The sequence below is a fragment of the Gymnodraco acuticeps genome, unplaced genomic scaffold (assembly GCF_902827175.1).
Source record: "Gymnodraco acuticeps unplaced genomic scaffold, fGymAcu1.1, whole genome shotgun sequence".
In the NCBI taxonomy this organism is placed as follows: domain Eukaryota; kingdom Metazoa; phylum Chordata; class Actinopteri; order Perciformes; family Bathydraconidae; genus Gymnodraco; species Gymnodraco acuticeps.
The window spans coordinates 396,900-415,539 of record NW_022992149.1 but is presented as its reverse complement, the minus strand read 5'-3'; the positions used below and the strand labels follow the sequence as shown (position 1 = coordinate 415,539).

The 18,640-nt window shown below is 39.5% G+C and overlaps 1 protein-coding gene across 3 annotated transcripts; it reads right to left on the bottom strand.

Annotated features, from left to right (window-relative positions):
• Positions 1-833: 833 nt before the first annotated feature.
• col28a2a (collagen, type XXVIII, alpha 2a) lies at positions 834-18,361 on the bottom strand. Of its 3 annotated transcripts, none has more exons than XM_034204040.1 (36): positions 18,087-18,361; positions 17,546-17,692; positions 16,819-17,393; positions 16,257-16,277; positions 16,078-16,137; positions 14,412-14,465; positions 13,415-13,459; positions 13,302-13,328; positions 13,041-13,085; positions 12,880-12,924; positions 12,662-12,715; positions 11,296-11,364; positions 11,105-11,173; positions 10,926-10,994; positions 9,787-9,855; positions 8,930-8,998; positions 8,763-8,831; positions 8,595-8,663; positions 8,440-8,511; positions 7,465-7,533; positions 7,299-7,370; positions 7,019-7,087; positions 6,825-6,893; positions 6,057-6,125; positions 5,890-5,958; positions 5,719-5,787; positions 5,509-5,577; positions 5,303-5,371; positions 5,143-5,223; positions 4,997-5,032; positions 4,880-4,916; positions 3,259-3,816; positions 2,840-3,129; positions 2,509-2,725; positions 2,032-2,223; positions 834-1,951 (listed from the first exon to the last, which is right to left on the bottom strand). In XM_034204040.1, the coding sequence occupies exons 2-36, from the start codon at positions 17,679-17,681 to the stop codon at positions 1,944-1,946; spliced, it is 3,660 nt and encodes a 1,219-aa protein (XP_034059931.1). In that variant the 5' UTR covers positions 17,682-17,692; positions 18,087-18,361; the 3' UTR covers positions 834-1,943. The 3 variants fall into 3 exon arrangements, with proteins under 3 accessions (XP_034059931.1, XP_034059933.1, XP_034059930.1); XM_034204042.1 differs by having other exon boundaries at positions 834-1,948; XM_034204039.1 differs by having other exon boundaries at positions 1,666-1,729.
• Between the last annotated feature and the right edge of the window lie 279 nt (positions 18,362-18,640).

Below are 18,640 nucleotides of genomic sequence, written 5' to 3'. Positions count from 1 at the left end.
GAGGTTTTCCTTCTATAAAACAGCTGTGGGCAGCAGATACTGTGAGTGTCAGGGACATGAATTCATAGATCAAGGCAGACTGGTGCACAGAGTCTCCTGTTTTGCCAATCCGGTGCTTAAACAAAAATACACCCCTGGCCGAAATGTCCTTAAAATGAAGTCCGAGTTCGACATTTTAATTCATGTCCTGCCAACACTGGCAGGACAGAAGGCGACACGCCCGTTCTAAGCCGTGTCCCTCACTCCTCACATCCCAAGCTGCATCCCCAACAAGTTTATTATGTTGTTCGTTTCAGATGTTATGTTTCAGTTGTGCTCTTGATACGCCATTAAAACAGTAAAAACACGTTCAGTTTCCTTTTGCTTTTTGTGTCTCCTGTTCACCAAAACATACCCATCTGTGATGGAAAAAGAAAGTAATCCAAAAGTAATCTAAAAGTAATCTGATTTTAAGACACGTAACTGTAACTGTATTCGGATTACTTTCAGAACCATGTATTCAGTAATCAGTAACTGATTACATTTACAAAGTAACCCTTACATCCCTAATCGATTCCCGACCGAGCAGAACGTTTTGATGTTTGAACGGAGTTTCTGCGATGTTCAATGTGGGAGAAGAAGCAGCGCAAAATAACCCGGCGGAATAATAAATCATTTTGTGCGTAGCATAACAGATAGTTGGAATGCTGTGTCAGCATTCCCACTAAATAAAGGTTGTTTTTAAAGTAACTTTATAGTCAAATGATTCAACTTTTTTATATCAGATGCTGGTTAGAGGTGTTATGGTTATGGTTATATTTCCTAATCAACAGATACAACACAGGCATACCACCATTATTTTACTTTTTTTATTAAAAACATATAACCCATTTATTCAGATACACACACAAACTGCCCTTTAATTCGATATGTGCAGAAATCCTCAATCTTCATCACAAGATGACGATTGCAGTAGACAGAAATGGCCGTCTGTTACAGCTGCCGGAAAACTCGAACGAGAAGATTGTAACAGCAACAAAAAGAACACACACACAAGTACCCAGCGTTTTCTGGTAAATAATATAAACACAATGTAAAGCAAGTGGCTCATAGTGGTATAAGAATGATCTAAAGGTACATTTCTCAATTATAACAAAATGAATGTAGGTTGTTAAATAAAACGAGGACAGACAAACCCTAAATAAAGGATTCATTCCGGTCTGTAGAGAACAATACAATTTGAGGTAATAAAGTTTTGTAGAAGTGAATCTTAGTGAAGTCAGTCAGTTATCTTTGGTTTGAAACAGCAACATGTCAACATTTATTTTAGGATTTGATTCACCTATGGTCATGAAGGATGGGTCATGACCGAAAGAACGAGATCGCGGATACAAGCGGCCGAGATGGGTTTTCTCCGCAGGGTGGCTGGTGTCTCCCTTAGGGATAAGGTGAGAAGTTCGGTCATCAGGGAGGGACTCGGAGTTGAGCCGCTCCTCCTTCGCGTCGAAAGGAGCCAGTTGAGGTGGTTCGGGCACCTAGTTAGGATGCCACCTGGGCGCCTCCCTAGGGAGGTGTTCCAGGCACGTCCAGCTGGGAAGAGACCAAGGGGTAGACCTAGGACCAGGTGGAGGGATTATATCTCTTCGCTGGCCTGGGAGCGCCTTGGGATCCCCCAGTCAGAGCTGGTTGATGTCGCCAGGGAAAAGAAAGTTTGGGGCTCTCTGCTGGAACTGCTACCCCCGCGACCCGACCACGGATAAGCGGAAGAAGATGGATGGATGGATGGATTCAATTGGCTTTTTAATTCTGTCTTGCTATTTTATTTGTTATATGCATTTGTGTGTGAAGACAAAAGTGTTACAAAAAGTGCATGAAATAATTTTCTGAACCCAACTGACAGAATTCATCACATTAAAATAACAAATAGTAAAGTAATCAAGTCGATTTTCTGATGGCTTCTCCTATTATCCTGCTGGGGATAAGACAACAATATTCAGATAATGAAAAATAGAAGGCAAAATGTTGTCTGTAATAAAATAAAATAAAAGTTACCTGTTTTGTTTAGAACGCAAGTCTTCTTGCATTCATCTTCTGTTTCATAACGGTTGTCATTTCCACCGCAGCCTCCGTACCAGAACTGTGCGCAGGCGTTGGCCTGCATGTCATAGTACCAGTGTATGGTGTAGTCTCTGCAGGTGCCTTGTTCTAAGGTGAGGTTACAGCGAGGGTCCTGAGCAGGGGCCTCTGGAGGAGAAATGGTGTGTGAGAAGCACATTTTCTCCCCAAAATGTACATAAAAACAAATAGGCCTTTTTCACAGCAGATGTTTTGGCTTGTTATAGTAGGAAAAGCATAGGTGTTAAATAACATTAATAATAGCTTTGTTCTATCCAAGTTTCCAAGTAAGCCATGACAGTGAGCCGGCATGCACCATTCTAGGACCCTCAGTAATCACTTGTTTTATTATAAACATATGTACTTTCCGCCAGTTAAACGTCAAGGTGATGTTGAGCAGGCTGCAGTACTCACCTTCAGGCAGGACTGGACTCACCACTGGCTGCAACTGGTTAGAGCTTAAATCTAAAGTTGAGATCAGACGAGATATGACGGCCTCATTGAAGTCGGAGCTTTCTCTTACAGGCGATAAAGATGTTGTTTTGTTAACTACAGCTACGGTTGCTACCGTGTTAGCGCCCCGCGTCTGGGCTCTGAAGTCTAAATCTTCACCTTCATCATCTTCCAGCTCCTGGAGTTAGAGGACAACATTAAAACATGTCAGTGTTGTGAATGGTGCACCATCAGTGAAGAAAATGTCAACAAGTATACTTTAATAAAAAAAATCCAGTGTGAGTTTTCGAACCTGGATTGGGAGGGGATCAGCGCTGATGGGCAGCGTGAAGGTGTCTCCACGGCCTCGGCTGCTGGTGCGCCCCGAACTTGGATTCTCCTCTTGGTTATCTTTAGCTTTTCCAGTGTCCCCATATCCATTATTATATACAACGTAACCATTATTACCATTATATCCATTGTTGTTCTCTACATGTCCATTAGTACCATGGCCATTGTTCCAGTTTCCATTTGTTAAACGATTGTAAATGAGGGCGCCATTTTCATCTTCACAGAACTGGCTGACGAGTTTAGACTCCAGTGCTGGAAAAGAAAACATCTGTTTAACCATAAAGCACTTTACTGCCTCTCAGCTGAAAATAATTATAGCTATATTTGAATGAACACATTGCTAAAGGAATTATATTTACAACATCTGACTGTGGCTATCACCTGGTAGAGTGTTGAAGTCATCAATAAGGTACATGTGTTCGCTGTCGGGGTCAGAGGCAATGAGGTTGAGTTCTTGCAGGAACTCAGCCTGCGTGGGATCAGAAGAGTTGACGATCCCCAGGGCGTACATCTCGATGTTTGCGGCGTGAGCTTCCCTCACAGCTATGTCAAGTTTGACTGGCTCTCGGTTGTCAGTTTGACCATCGGTGATGACGATGGCTACTTTCCTGACTCCAGGCCGAGCGCTGAAGAACGCCTCCTGAGTCGCCTTTCTGATGGCGGTGCCAGTGTAGGTGCCCTCACCCATGTAAGAGATCTTTCTGATGGCCTGTTTAACTTCCTGTTTGCTCATGTAGCGAACCAAATTGAACTCCAAATGAACATCCAGACTGTAGAGGACCAGTCCGATCCTGGTGGCATTACGTCCGACTGTGGTCCGGTCAACCAACCTGGTGACAAAGTCCTTAATGATTTCAAAGTTCTCGGGGCCGACACTCTCCGAGCTGTCGATGACGAACACCAACTCCATCGGCCTTTCCTTGCACTTGATGCCACATCCTGAAAACAATAGAATACTGTCACTGTGGTCCTATAAAAGGGTTTGCTCGCAATGATGAACTCACAGAGAATCATCACAATACTCAATGGAGTCTTTTAGCGTCTTTCAGGTCATTATTTATATTTTTTGACGAACAACTTTACTGTTTTGGTTTACTTTCACTCCCATTTTTACTGAAAAAGCTCTAAAACCACAATGACAATTGTCACTCCAACGAGCAGGAAGACACAGTTAGCGGCTAAAGCTAACTGTGTTGGTACAGAGTTGGTATAGAACAAAACAGAGCTAAAAGAAGAGTAAATATTGAACAAATTAATATTAATGTTTCTCCACGTCTGCTGGATGTGTAAATGGGTAAACTATTTGCTGACATGTTTGCAATATGCATTTTAAAGGTCCCCTATTATACTCTTTTTGAACAATATATTATAGGTCTCAGTTATATACAAAACATGTCTCTGAAGTGTTTGGCTCAAATACCAAACATATCATTCATTGTCGCATCCCATAAACCCCTCTGTTTCATCCCTGTTTCAAAAGTGCTGATTCTGTGTCCGTAGCTTTAAATGCAAAGTAGCTGCTGCTGGCCACGCCCCTCTGAGATATTTGGTTAAAAAGAACACAATGGTGCTCGAGGAGGAGATGCAGATGATAAGGTGGGCGGGTGGTACCTTGGTTGGTTATTGGCTAATGGTTACACAACCCCCAAAAACATTGAGACATCACAAAGTGACCAAAATCTGATCAGCTCATTTTCAGACAGGTTTTTATGGATCAGGACAAAAAAAGAGAATATTTTTCCTGAAACTTTCCGAATCTCTTTACACAGAGGGGACAGAGTTATGTATAAAATACGTGAAAAAGTAGATTTAGCATAATAGGTGACCTTTAAATGTTAAGGTTTTTAAGTGGCCATCAATCATTACAGCTATAAAATATTTTACAGCTTACTGTATAGAAAATTATGCCTTCAGAATCTGAACCAAAGAATTGCAGAAAAATCCACATTTTAAATAAATACCAGTTAATGGTTATAACAGTATCCTAGACTTGTAGTCTTACCGCAGATTTCTTTGATCAGCTTCAAAATGTCTTCTCTCTGAAAAGAATTTGAACATATTATATGTATAAAATCCCTATTATTCAGTGAATTTTTCAAACGTTTGTTGATGAACTTACTGTGAGTCCTTGGTCTCCTTTAACTCCAGGCTTTCCCTGGGTTGGTGAAAAATTGAAACATTACATTAATATTTTGGCCCAGTACATAGGGTAATAAGAATCGTGGTTTCATTATTTATTGTGAGGAAAATATAGTTTTTTCTTACTAGTTCACCAGGGACTCCTTCATCTCCCAATTCTCCTTTTGTACCCTTCGTGCCCCTCTCACCCTGTGATCCACGATCACCCTGCAACATTTGAGAGCAATCTGTCAGTCAGAGGCCGGTTAATAGATATCAATCAATTGTTTTGTTTTTTAAACATCACCTTGGATCCAGGAAATCCATCTCCATGAGGACCTCTTGGCCCAGTCATACCCTGAGATCCTGCATCACCCTGAAATCAGATTTTAGATTTATTGAATCAATGGGAAGCTTTCCACACTCGTATGTAGATCGCCAATTATGAATATGGTTTGTTCTGCTCGAAAGTGCGAGAAAGATGGCACTTGTGTAAAGAGTGGTATGATTTACCTTTGGGCCTTGAATACCTTCTCCTGCAGGACCAGATGGACCAGCAGGCCCTGCCCTCCCAACATTACCCTTAAAACAAACAAAATAACATCAACTTGCATATAGCATACAATCACAGGATAGCTTTAAGCTCACATTTTGTCAACCATTTTATATTTGTGGTTATTAGCTATGATTCAGATCAAGCTGTTAGTTAGAACATGTTCTTACAGGCAGCCCCTGTAAGCCCTCTCCAGTTGGCCCGGGCAAACCTGGCAATCCTCGAAAGCCAACATCACCCTGAAACAGATTATGACATCATGAAATATGCTCTATGGGCATCTCAAAGCATGCAAAATAACACACACAAACAAACAAACCAATTAATGCATTGACACAAACCTTGGGACCAGGGATTCCTACTCCTTCTGGGCCTTGCTCGCCCTGTAATCCTGGCAGGCCTGGAGGACCCTGAAATAAACACATGTATTGATTAAGATAAAGCCAACTTGAACAGGATTGAATGGTTACTGCATTTTAGCATGTGTGAATAGGTTGAGAAAACTAACCACAGGTCCGGGGAAGCCTTCACCTTTTGGTCCAACTGGCCCTAATGGACCCAGATGACCACGATCACCCTAATTAAAGAAAATATAGTGATTAAAACCATCAAGATTTTTTAGCTTAACGCTCAGTTTTCACAATCTTTGCTACATGTATAGTGTTCAGTTAAAGGTGGGGTAGGTAATTTTGGAGAAACCAGCTCGAGTGCGCTAGAATTTGATAATACACAGCCGGAACAAATCTGCCACTTCCTTACAGAGCCCCTCCTCCAACACACACGAACGCGCACATGACCAATGAGGGCACGAGATAAGTTTGTGCACAGATGGAAGGCTGACAGGCAGGTAGTCCATCCAGTTATTTTAGCCGGGCCGGCTAAAATGATTGGTCATGCTTTTTACAGTACTACGGCTTCCACAGATGACATTTTTTTAATGGAGTTATTGTCAAAGCCCTGTGCTGTGTGTTGTACTTTTTATTGACTGTTTATTGTATGTTGAATTGTATGGAACAAGCTGTAATAATCTGCACTGAACACGAATTCCACCAGCCTGGCTGTGTGGTCATTAAAGATTCTAATCTAATCTAATATTCATTGCTATCGGGATGTTAAGAGCATTCCATGGAATATAACAAAAAGTGTATCTCGAGCCGGTTTCTCAAACTTACCTACCCCACCTTTAATGTTAATTCCCTGATAAAAAACAAAACAAATCAGTATGCTTATTGAAACAACATGATTACCAAATATCCTAAAAAAATTGAGTTTTTACCTTTGGACCAGGTAATCCATGGCCTGTTTCTCCAACAGGACCAGAGGGACCAGCAGTTCCTACATCACCCTGGAGAAAAGACAATAAAGTCATAGTGATGAGTGGGTGATCAGAATCTGGCAGCTCTTTTGACTTGTACCTCAGTGCCAAGATCTGTTAAGAGACAGTTTGATGATCCGTTTTTATTTATTTACCTTTGGACCTGATATGGACCGTCCTGGCTGTCCCGGCATGCCCTGCTGGCCTGACAAACCACGTTCACCCTGAAAGATAAAAGTAAAACTTAACATCCAATTGACATCTTTATACCAACAAAGGTGTAGCTGCCAACCTCCTGCAGAGGACTTGTTTTTGTGGTAAAAAGGGCCATAAATCAACCTACGGCAATGTTTCCATCATATAATAAATGGAGGCTGCGTATTTGATCATGGAAGCTCTCACACCCTAATACAATACTCGTTCAATAACTCTTACCTTTGGTCCAGATGGTCCTGATATCCCAGGAGGTCCATGTAACCCTCGGATGCCCCTCAGACCCTGGTCACCCTGGGAGAGATCATATATATCTGATTACAGTAACGGTTGTTGTTGTATACATTCTGAACAACACAAGGATTTATAATGTAATATAAATGCATACCTTCTCTCCTTGAATGCCAATTCCTTGTGCTCCCTCAGCACCTCTTAGACCAGGTAAACTACCTTCCCCCTATGAGAGGAAAGATGGATGAAACAGAAGTAATACTTTTATAACCATGAGCTGAGACCAAAAAGTGGAAATAAATAAGTTTTATTTTTTATTTCAAACCATTGGACAAAGGAAAACATGTAGTAGTGTGAGTTCATAATAAAGATGCACCGATCCACCTTTTTCCGTTCCAATATTTTTCCAATAACTACATTTGGATATTGGCAAATACCCATTTCATTCTGATTAAATTTACAGAAAAATAGCAATTTATTTGAACTGTAGGCTTAGTATGCTTCACATACAAAGGTGTAGGAGTGCAAATTGTAATGGCTACTCCTTTAATGTTTTAAACAACTTGAACAAATCAAGTGTCAACTATTAATTAAGAAATGTGTATACATGAAATAATTTCAAAGAGTGCAATGGCATATTGACAACTCCTTCAGAAGGTTTTCAAAAGTAAATAGATCTTTAGAGAAATACATACAGTACATATCTACACTATACCCACCAGAATGTTAAACAGTTTATTTCCCAAAGCCCGATACACACTGCATAACTGCTTTATTTATTTAACAAAAGCACTTTTGCAGGTCACCCTTGAAAAAGAGATCTTTTGATCTCAAGGGGCTTTCACCTGGTTAAATAAAGGCTACAAACAAACAAACTTTAAATTTCTTTATTCATGTCTTTGTCTTTTAATGCTTATCTTTTTTTAAATGGTTTGCAAAGTTCTGTATTGTGTGTGTATTGTGTGTGTATTTTAAGCACCGATGGTACGGGCATTCATCATTTCATGTACTGTGTATATATAATGACAATAGAGTCTTCTATTTATACAAAAACCCCATCAAAGATACTGTATCACTAAAGTCAATCGTAATGCAAAGTTTGTTTCTACACAGACGGCATAATGTACTTCACCTTCTGCCCTGGAGCCCCGTCCTCTCCTGGAAGACCAGGCAGGCCCCCCAAACCCGCTGATCCAGGATCCCCCTATCACAGTACAACAGTATTATTTGATTTGATTAAGTTGGTACTTCCGATACGCCAACATAGACCATAATTAACTTATTTACCTTTGAACCTGGCTCCCCAAGGCCTCTCTCTCCTGTGGACCCCTGCTCTCCTGGTAAACCTTGATCTCCCTAGAAATACAAAAAGCATGAGGACAACTGCTCATCATACTTAAAAACCTAATACACTTTGCAGTATGTGTGTTTCATACAGCAGGTGTTTAAACAAACCTTAGGTCCAGGTAAACCTTCTCCCCGATTTCCTCTGCCACCTGGTGGACCCTTTGGACCCTCGACTCCCTGGGTAGTAATACAAGTTAGAGAGATTTTGGTGCAGAGTGTCCCACTACTCAATGTCAGTTTGCTTGGGAAAATATAAAAAAAGACATTTTGCCGACCTTCTCTCCTTGTATGCCCGCTCCTGTCAGTCCAGTTGGCCCTGGAAAACCTAGAGGCCCCATATCACCCTGGAAGTACAACATCAAAGTATCAGTTCTCTGTGACTCGCTTCACCACAAAAAATGTTCACAATGTCTCAACTGAATTTTACTTTTCTAATTCTTTCAAACAAATCGGACTAGTTTATTGTGTTTGATTCATGGTATGTTCTAATCCTCCATGAATAATAAGCACAACATACCTGTTTTGTGTGTTAGCAGGTTATGTGAAATTATGGTCGTGTCTGTTTAGTAACTTTTGGCTAGAAAACATAAACGTTTTTGTCCTTTTCAGAATATAGGGTGGTGTTGCACTTTATCCTCTTGTGGCCGAAATTTGAATTACATCAGCGAACAGCTTGAAAAATCCCAGTCCTTTTTTGATTATTGAAACATTTTTACAAACTTAAAAAGATTACAGAGATGACAAATCCAATTTCTTTAGTCATACATACAGCAGAATTTTTTTTATTTAGATCTGTTTTTTTCTTATTTGCCTCTCAGGGCTTCTTCAGGAGGCTATTGGTTTCTTACAATTTTTCACATGGGCTGTCAAACTTGAGGTACTTTATGCAAGAGAACACTTAGCATATTCTATCCAATTTGGGAAATACGCACACATCAAATAATGTTCAGTTTAATTATAGCACAATTGTGAAGCGCCAAATTATTAATATTTTTAAGTATTATTTTGAGTTTGACGAATTCATGACCTCACACTGTTCCACTAATCAATGTGTGATGGTAAAGAGCTAAGAAACACAAAAATCAGTTCATGCAGCATATTCTCTCTGTTAGGTGAAACCTCTATAACCCACCCGTTCTCCTTTGATTCCTGCACCCTGCTGTCCCCTTGGTCCCCTCGGTCCGCCGAGCCCCCGTTCCCCCTGTGAAGGAAAACACGATATCTGTCAGTATATCACAGACACTTGCCTTTGGATCACAGCCAAGTGTGCATTGTTCTCAGTGAATAGCGTATGGAAGGGAAGCGTGTTGGCTCCTGTTATCCTCTTGTGATTGATACAAACTGATTCTACGCACAAAGAATGGAACCTTTTTTTTCATGCCACTTCTTGACTGCATGAACTTTTGCCAGTGGCAGTGATTATGAAATTATGAAGTTGCTGATGGACGTGTGAAGAGAGGTTGTGATCCCCCCAACAAAAGCACTCAAGAATCAAGATACATTTTACAAGAGGTCGAAATCCGCAGGGGAGTAAAATCTACTAGGAAGTGTGGCACAGGTAAAACAGATGTGTTGCTTGAGGACATTATTAGTGTTCACTTTCCAACAGCTTTCTCTAAGAAATAAAAGTGTACCTCCCCATAAAAATGCTCCTCTTGTTGCAAATTTCACCCACATGTTCTGTCTTGTGAGAGGAGATGCAATTATTAGTATGCTCTTGGATATGATTCATTAATCTGAATTTATTGTGGTTATGGTTTCTCTGTTCTGCTGCAATAATAATGTACTTGCGTATTTAAACTGTAAGCCATATACCATTGGGCTCAGTCTAGCATTTGTCTTGTCTAACCCTTGGTTTAATCCCAGGCATCTCTATTTGAATGGAGTATTTGCAGAGTCTGGTGTAAAATGTATGCAGCATGTTGCAGCATGGCAGGCAAAAATACAGATTGTTCAGGCTTACAGTATAACATTGTGAGTGAGTAGTAACGCTAGAGTGAACACCTGAGATGTGAGCCAGTGAGTTGGAAAAGAGTGAGATCTGGTTTCAACAGATGCAGACCATGAATGGCAAAATAGTCTCCAAAGATAGGTACACCTTAAGCAAAATTCCAAACAATATACATATATTAGCATATTTAGCATATACACATGAATTAATCAACAACTGACCCTTGTCTCTTTCCAGTCTACCTTATAGACATGGTGTGATCTAGTTTTACTATTACTATTGTTTTGATGAGTTATCTGACGATAGAGTTGGAAAAATACCTTTGGTCCGGGAAGCCCCTCGCCTTGGGGTCCTCTTTCCCCTTGAACACCTTGTGGTCCTTGAGGTCCCTGTAAACAAAGCAAGAGTGTACAAAAGGTTACCCAAAAATTCAAATTACCTGCGTGGGCTTTCTCAACAGATCACCACAGAGACACAAATAATTTCCTGTTTAACTTACAGGAGGGCCGTGTTCGCCCACTCCACGGGGGCCGGGAGGACCTGCTCGACCCTGGAATCCCATATCACCCTGCAGATTTAAATATTAACAGATAATTTAATAAGAGAAACTTAAATAAATTGATATCGCAGCAAACAATCACATATCCAGTATCCAGATATATCCAGAGGATAATCCATAACACAATTTACCTTTGGTCCAGCAAGGCCAATGCCAGTTTCCCCCTGAATTCCCGGAGGGCCAGATATGCCACGTTCACCCTGTAAGCACAAACATAATACAACTATTACTACTATTAATCAATTTAGAAACAAAAAGTCCTGAAAATAAGTCCTAAACCATAAGTTTGGTGTCATTTATAGGGACGGGTGGTGCAGTGGTCTGTGCGTTTGATCATCAGATCAAGGGGGCGTTGGGGAACTCCAGTTCGAAACCTGCTCCCGCCCCACTGCGTCAGGCCGTTGTGTCCTTGGGCAAGACACTTCACCCGAATTTGCTCCTGTGGGTATTGTCCACAGTAGATGACCATTACATGTATGATCTGTATGTGTAATGTGTATTTGTAAAGCTCTTTGATAAAGCGCTATAATAAATATAAGGATTATTATTATTATTATTATTATTATCCTTTCCTCCATAAAAATGTCCTTCTATTATTGAAAAATTAAACACTATGTTGCACCTCGGAAAAATATCAAACTCAAAACTACATTTGATAGTACAGACTTATACATGGATACTGCACACACACACATGCAGGTAACATGCTTCTTTGAAGATTAAATCAATTATGTAAATCTTTTGTTTAGTTTTGCTGATATCTTATATCTTCCTGCAGGGCAGGACATAAGAGCTTAACTTGAGCTTAAGTATTGCTTTAAAGTTTGAGAAACCCCAAACAACAGTATCTCAAATTAACTAAGAACTGCTGGAGGCTCTTAACTACATCAACGTTTGGATGAATTACATGAATGCATGTGTATCATTGTACTACTTTCCTTTAACCAGAATAATTCACTTACAAACTGAATACAATTTACTATTTAGACATTTTCTTATTCTATATAATTAATTTGTGAAAATACACGTCTCACCGTCTCTTTAGGCGACAGAAACAGAAGATAAACTATATAGAAAGACCACCAAGAGTCCTGTTAATATTTGCAAATGCTTCCTACAAGTCTTCACATGGCCAGACACCCAACACTGACTTCCATGTATGTTATTTATTGGACGAGCTGACATTGCTGACAGCACTTCCTAGTCTGTATTTAGTAACAGGATACGAGTAGATCATTAGCAGAATCTTTAGTGTTTTTATTTTGCTGATGGCTCATCCCAATGCTGGTGAATAACAGTAATGATGGGGAAGACGTTGGCTCGTTGCCGAGTGTTCACACAGGGGTTTATTACCAGACAAACAGTCCTCTGTGCTGCATGGTAAAGACCGGGTGGTAAAGCTCCAACCTCTAGTTTAAACTAATCACAAAAGGAAATGTAAAGGCCACAGCAGATGTGCACGATGAGGAAAGCAAAAGTGTTCTAAAAGGGGCTGACCTGCTTTCCCTGATGGCCCTCTGGTCCAACGTCCCCATGTGGTCCAGGTAACCCCTGCGCAGAAATAACATAAAAACTGATAAAAAAAACTGATAAAAAACACATCCCACAACATTTCAATAAGTATGTTTGGATAAATGTGTCTGCATATTCACAATCAAACACAAGCTCTATTTAAACTTTATAGTTGCATATTTTACTACTTGATTACTACTGACCTGCAGCCCTCTAGGTCCTCTTGTTCCAACTGGTCCCTCAGGGCCCTGAACCACATCACACAGGAAAGAAAAAAGCTCATCAGATCAAATACAGTATTTACAGTAAGGAATGATCAAACTGGAAACATAATATTCAGTGTGTGTCGACAGTGCGGTTGTACCCTGTCTCCTTTGATTCCTGGAGTACCACATTCACCCCTCTCGCCCTATGTAGAAATTACAATCTGAACAGACTTGCATTGTTTCCGACAAGACAAAATGATATTGACATTCATTTAAATGTCTTCAGTGATTATGATGATGTTGTATTGAATCTCATTATTCTTGTATATTGTCTTAGTATTGAGTATATCCGATGCTATAACAATTAAAGACATGATCTGATCATAAAATAGTATTGTATCGTATTTTAGATCACAAACCTGCTCTCCTTTGTAACCTGGTTTCCCCTGCAAATAAAATGAATGGGATGTTATTTGTGAACAACCACAGAGATATTGGTTTTCTTACTTTGATCATAAATGTTGAAATGTACCTCAGCACCCTCTTTTCCAGGTAGACCACTTAGTCCTGCTTCACCCTGATGTGACAGAAAGTACACTCATTGAATCATTGAATAAGAGTTACAACTGCTTGTATCTCTTATCAATGAATATCCTTAAACAGTGACATATAGCAGGTTTAAACCGATTGAGAAGAGAGATAACAACATGAAACATCCTCTATTTAGAGTTAGCACCAATATAAATAGACTGAAAACTTATATTTGTTAAGTTTAAGTGCTATAAGCTTGGACATAATATAACTTAAGATCAACAATAAGATGATGTTGAACAGCTGTATATAATTATTCACAAATTAATAAACTCATACAATATGAGCAGATTATAATCACGATAAATCAATATTATTTACAATATATAACATATATAGATATATATATATATATATAGAGTGAGAGCATATTTTAACAACACATGCTAAAAAATGTTTCGAAGGGGAGGCACAGTTACAAATAGTTAGTGTGACAGTAATATATATATATTTATTTTATTTATTAAGTGCATTTAAAGAGAATAAAAGAGGGCCTTAATCTGAGCCTTGTGGTACTCCAATGGAGATGTTTGAAGAGAACGAAAAGTTATTTTTGTAAGCAGAAACTGCACTTCATAGAGTTTGTCATAAACTCCTTGACAAATGTTTAAGCATGTCATTTCTTTATTGTATAATGTATTTATATTTTGTCCTTAAACTAAATGTTTGTTTTAAACAAATGTCAGAGCTAAAATGTACATTTCGGCTACAAATGATTACATACATGAATTATAATATTTGAACCAGTTTACTACTTCCAGAAACTAAAAAAAATAACTACTCAGGAGGTATTAAATAATGCTTTATATGTATACGTTTTGTGACAACCCTGCCACCAGGTGGTGCATATATATGTATATGAACCATATTATGTGACACCTGAAAAAGCCTTCCAGCTGAGGCATGCACAGTCCACATGTCCATCGAAAAGCACTTACCTTTTGCCCTCTAAGCCCGGGGGCTCCGTCTTCTCCGGAGCGACCTTTTTTCCCCTGTAGAATGAAACCAAGTTAGGGTTAAGTTGATGTATTTCTTCCACTGACATTTTGCTCACCTCTTGGTGTCCACATTGACAGCTTGCTCATGTTGCATGGCAAATGTCAAAAAACATTTGTTGTAGGGTAAAAAAGAGAACACATTCTAAGTGCAAGGCTTAGAGTCTATGGCGTAAAAGGGTACACCCCAGATTTGTTTTTCTCGAGCTCTTTGACATGGCATACAAGTTTGTTCTGATAAACTCTGAGCACAGTAAAACTAAAACACTTTGCCCACACATCCAACTAAACTGGCCATTAATATCATACAGGAGAAAAAGCACATCAATCTTCTTCCTTAATCAAAAATGTAGATCAGGGCAGCATATTTGATTCTGGACACAGAATTAAAGTTGTGTTATTCAGACCAATTGTTTAGAATGCCAAATTAATTAATTCCATCCAACAAAAAAATATTAAAGCAACAGCTAGTATTATTTATGATTTTATTTTAGGACTTAGACATTGCAATCTAATGTTTTGTTGTTTTTTTTCACCTGTTTTTTTCTATTTAAAAACATATTTTGTATTGCATTTTATTAGGGTTCTTTAAAGAACCACTGTTTCTGACAGATTTCTAAAATTAGTCGTGTCTTACTAAAGTCACAAATCACAAACAGGTCTATGTCCCAAACTTGAAAAAAAAGAGAATCATGGATATGTATTTGGCATGTTTTTGTCTGTAGACAGGCATTGTTTGAGAAACACAGGAAGGAACTGAGACATAGGTAACTGGGAGGGCAAGAGGTGTCTTGTCCACAGGGCCAGGGGGTCACGGTTCTTGAGCTGCACCTGGACAGCGTTTGTCAATTGTTAAGAACCAGAAATCACTAGTTTGTGGCCATTAAACTAATGAGAGCAATTTCAAAAGCCTCTTCGTATGATTGGAAGAATTTAAAGAATCTTTTTTAGGAGAAAGCACCTGGTTAATAACCATGCAGCTGTCAGCAACATGATTATCTGCCAGGCCTCTGAAAATATAGATAGTAGTCTAATAGTGTAAAGAGGGGGGTTTGTAGAGTGGGCAGGGGATCATCATCTTTTAGCATCACACAGAAATGATGTGTATTATAGTGCTGTCCTTTATCCCTGTGTATCTGACCGTGGCAGAACGGGTCATATGAAAGATGTATGGTGGCCAGAGGTCCAGTTTTATGGGGAGTGGACCTACAAATATGGTGCCTCTGGTTTCCAAGGGGGACAACACCTGTTGCACGAGAAATGCACAATAGCTGATGGAGACGGGGCAAAACAAACGTATTTATCTGGGAAAAGCAGACCATCGTCTCTGATGTCTTTTTCCTGTTGCCATAGATTTGCATTTTAGAAATGTAGGTCAGGCCCACATATCTACTCCCTCTGCTTGGGCAATTGCCTGCAAGCTATACTGAGGAGAAAAAACAAGTAATTATCCTGATTGTTCAAAATGGTACAATTACCATACATTAAATACAAGGATCATGATAGATTTCTCTTCCCAACATGTCTGGAAACCTTTTTTCGGACTTGTGGCACTTCAAAGGAAACTACTTGTGGAATATTTTTGAAAGGTTTGAGTGTAAATACTCACCGCAGGCCCGCTGGGTCCCCTCTCTCCTTTTTCACAAGCACATTTCTGAGCCAGGGGGCACTTCAGAAAAAGGACACGTTTGCTGTCATGAATGTATTTCTATACAACCTCACAAAATTACACATTATTAAATGTCAAAAGCTTCCATATATGAGCTTTGTAGTATTAATAATACTTACTGATTCTTCAGCCAAGCTAGTCTGCAAAGAAAACAAAAGTGGATGAATATCTGATAGAGTTTGAATATTGTATCATTGTAGTATCTTATCAGGTTGGTCTAGTTGTTGCTTAGTGATTATTTGTTATAATCTTTTAATGTAGCACAATAAATGACAAAAACTTCATACAAGTATAAACAAGTTTGGGAAAACAAAAGGTACGGTCAATTAAACTTGAAAGAAGACAAAAGTGATAAGGCCGAGAACAATCCTTAATACTATCCCAGTTTGAAGAATCTTTTTAGCCGTAACTGTAATGCATGTCTAAATGCCAGTCATGTGTGTAATTCTAGGAATGCTAGGGGATATGCTCAAACATAATTTTTCTAAAGCTATGTAAAACGTTTCAAATCCAGAGCTGTCATATCATCCTTTCATTTGTTTCCCCTGAGCATTGTCATCATTCCATCTCTATACAAATACCTGAACCAGCCTGCCTTTGTGTCAACTCTGAACTGATCTATATGCAAAGCAAATACATTACTTTTCTTCTCAGTGTTGAAAGACGAGGAATTACACTCACAATCTCAGTGGCGATTTTTTGAATAACGTCTTCGTCCTGTAAATTATAGAGGAAGTGGGAAGCCGGGGAGCTGGCCAGTAGTCGCAGCTGGGCGACATTGGCTGGCTCGTTGGCTGTCCGGGTGATGCCCAGAGTGAAGATTTTGATGCCCTGGTTCTTGGCATCAGCAACAGCAGAGAAGATGTCCGGGTTCCTCGGATGGGAAATGCCATCTGTGAGCAGCACGGCTACTTTGATGCTGCTGGGGCTGGTTTCTTCTAGGTACATCCTGGTCATGTTGGTGATGGCGTAGGTGGTGTAGGTGCCGTGCCCGATGTAAATGATGGGAGTTATAAGGGTCTTGAAGTTCTCTGTGCCCCTCCAGTCCTTGAAGGTCTGCTCTCTGATAACATGGCTGCTGTACTGCAGAAGAGCCACCCTCAAGCTCAATCCTTGGCCGGTAGGCAGCTGGATGCCCTTCAGTCTGTCCACCATGTTCATGGAGAACTGCTTCTCCTGCTCGTGGTTGTCTTTGGCGCTCTCGGAGCTGTCCAACAGGAAGGAGAGCTCCAAGCTACAGTTCTCATCCAGGATGGCTGAGTGCACACAAAACAATAAGATGAAGGACTCTCTACTGGTTGTAGAACATGCTTCTAAAGTGTTAGTATTACTAAGTGATTACATTTTAACTTGACTATATGCCAAAATGATGCATTATTTTGTTTATTCATTTTATTTTCAATCTTACCTTGTCCATTGTTTATATTTGCTGCCACAGGTTTGGCCCTGGATTTCTTGTTAGTTTTCCTCTCTTCGTAAAGGTCTTGCGTCCAAACACATGTCAGTGCTGTGACCAGCAGCACCAACTTAAAGGAGGGACACATCCGTGACCCAACTTTCGAGAAAAATAGCAAAAACAAATCATTATGGATACATTTTACCATAGACAAAATTATTTTCTGCATCAAATCATTGCAATTCATTTGATGTTATAGTTGTATTATATTGTGCTGTTTGCATCGTAAATGTTATTGTCACTACAACATTAACAATGTTTTTTTTCTCTCTTACAACCCATAGCTTATACTTCATACTCTGACTATACATGTAACTCTTTTTTGTGTCATTATATTTCACCAATTAAAAGACTATAATTGAGTGGAAAAGTTTGTGAATCCATACATTTGCTAAGTTTTAAAACATTTCAGTTCAGTCAGACAATTTAGAGTCAAACAAAAAAGTTATGAATATTATTAAGCAATTTAGAAATGGTCCTTCTGTCAACTCACAGTTAAACCTCCTTTGGAAATGCTGCAAATTATAGTGTCCTTTTTGAGTGCAGCCCACTTGAAGAAGGTAGCAGGAACAGCAGAAGGTGCACAGTAAGCTCCAGTTAGCTCATTGATGAACAGAAGCAGCAGCAGCGGTGTCAGTCATTCTGTGGAGCAGAGAGTGAGAGACTCCCAGACACTCACGCCTCCTTTATAAGGAGGTACCGCCAGACTAGAGCCCATTGAGCATTTCCAGGACTCCGCTCTGCCCTCAGGGAGAACTGGGATGTGTTTACAACAGCAATTTTCTGTGTGTTTCTTTAAATGTGTATTTTAACCACTGTAAGTTCAATCAACTAGATGCATAAGTTGACTAGAAGTTTTTGAATAGCACAACTTTTGTTTAATTATATAATATTGTGTATTTGTCTTTTTTCAAAGGTTATATGACCTAGATATTTGCATATGATCTCATATCCTTTGAAAGGGAAACATACTTTGATTGATTGGGTTAGACGTACTGCAGAGTTGTGTGAGGTGAGATCTGGATAATAGCTATTTGTTTGGTAGTT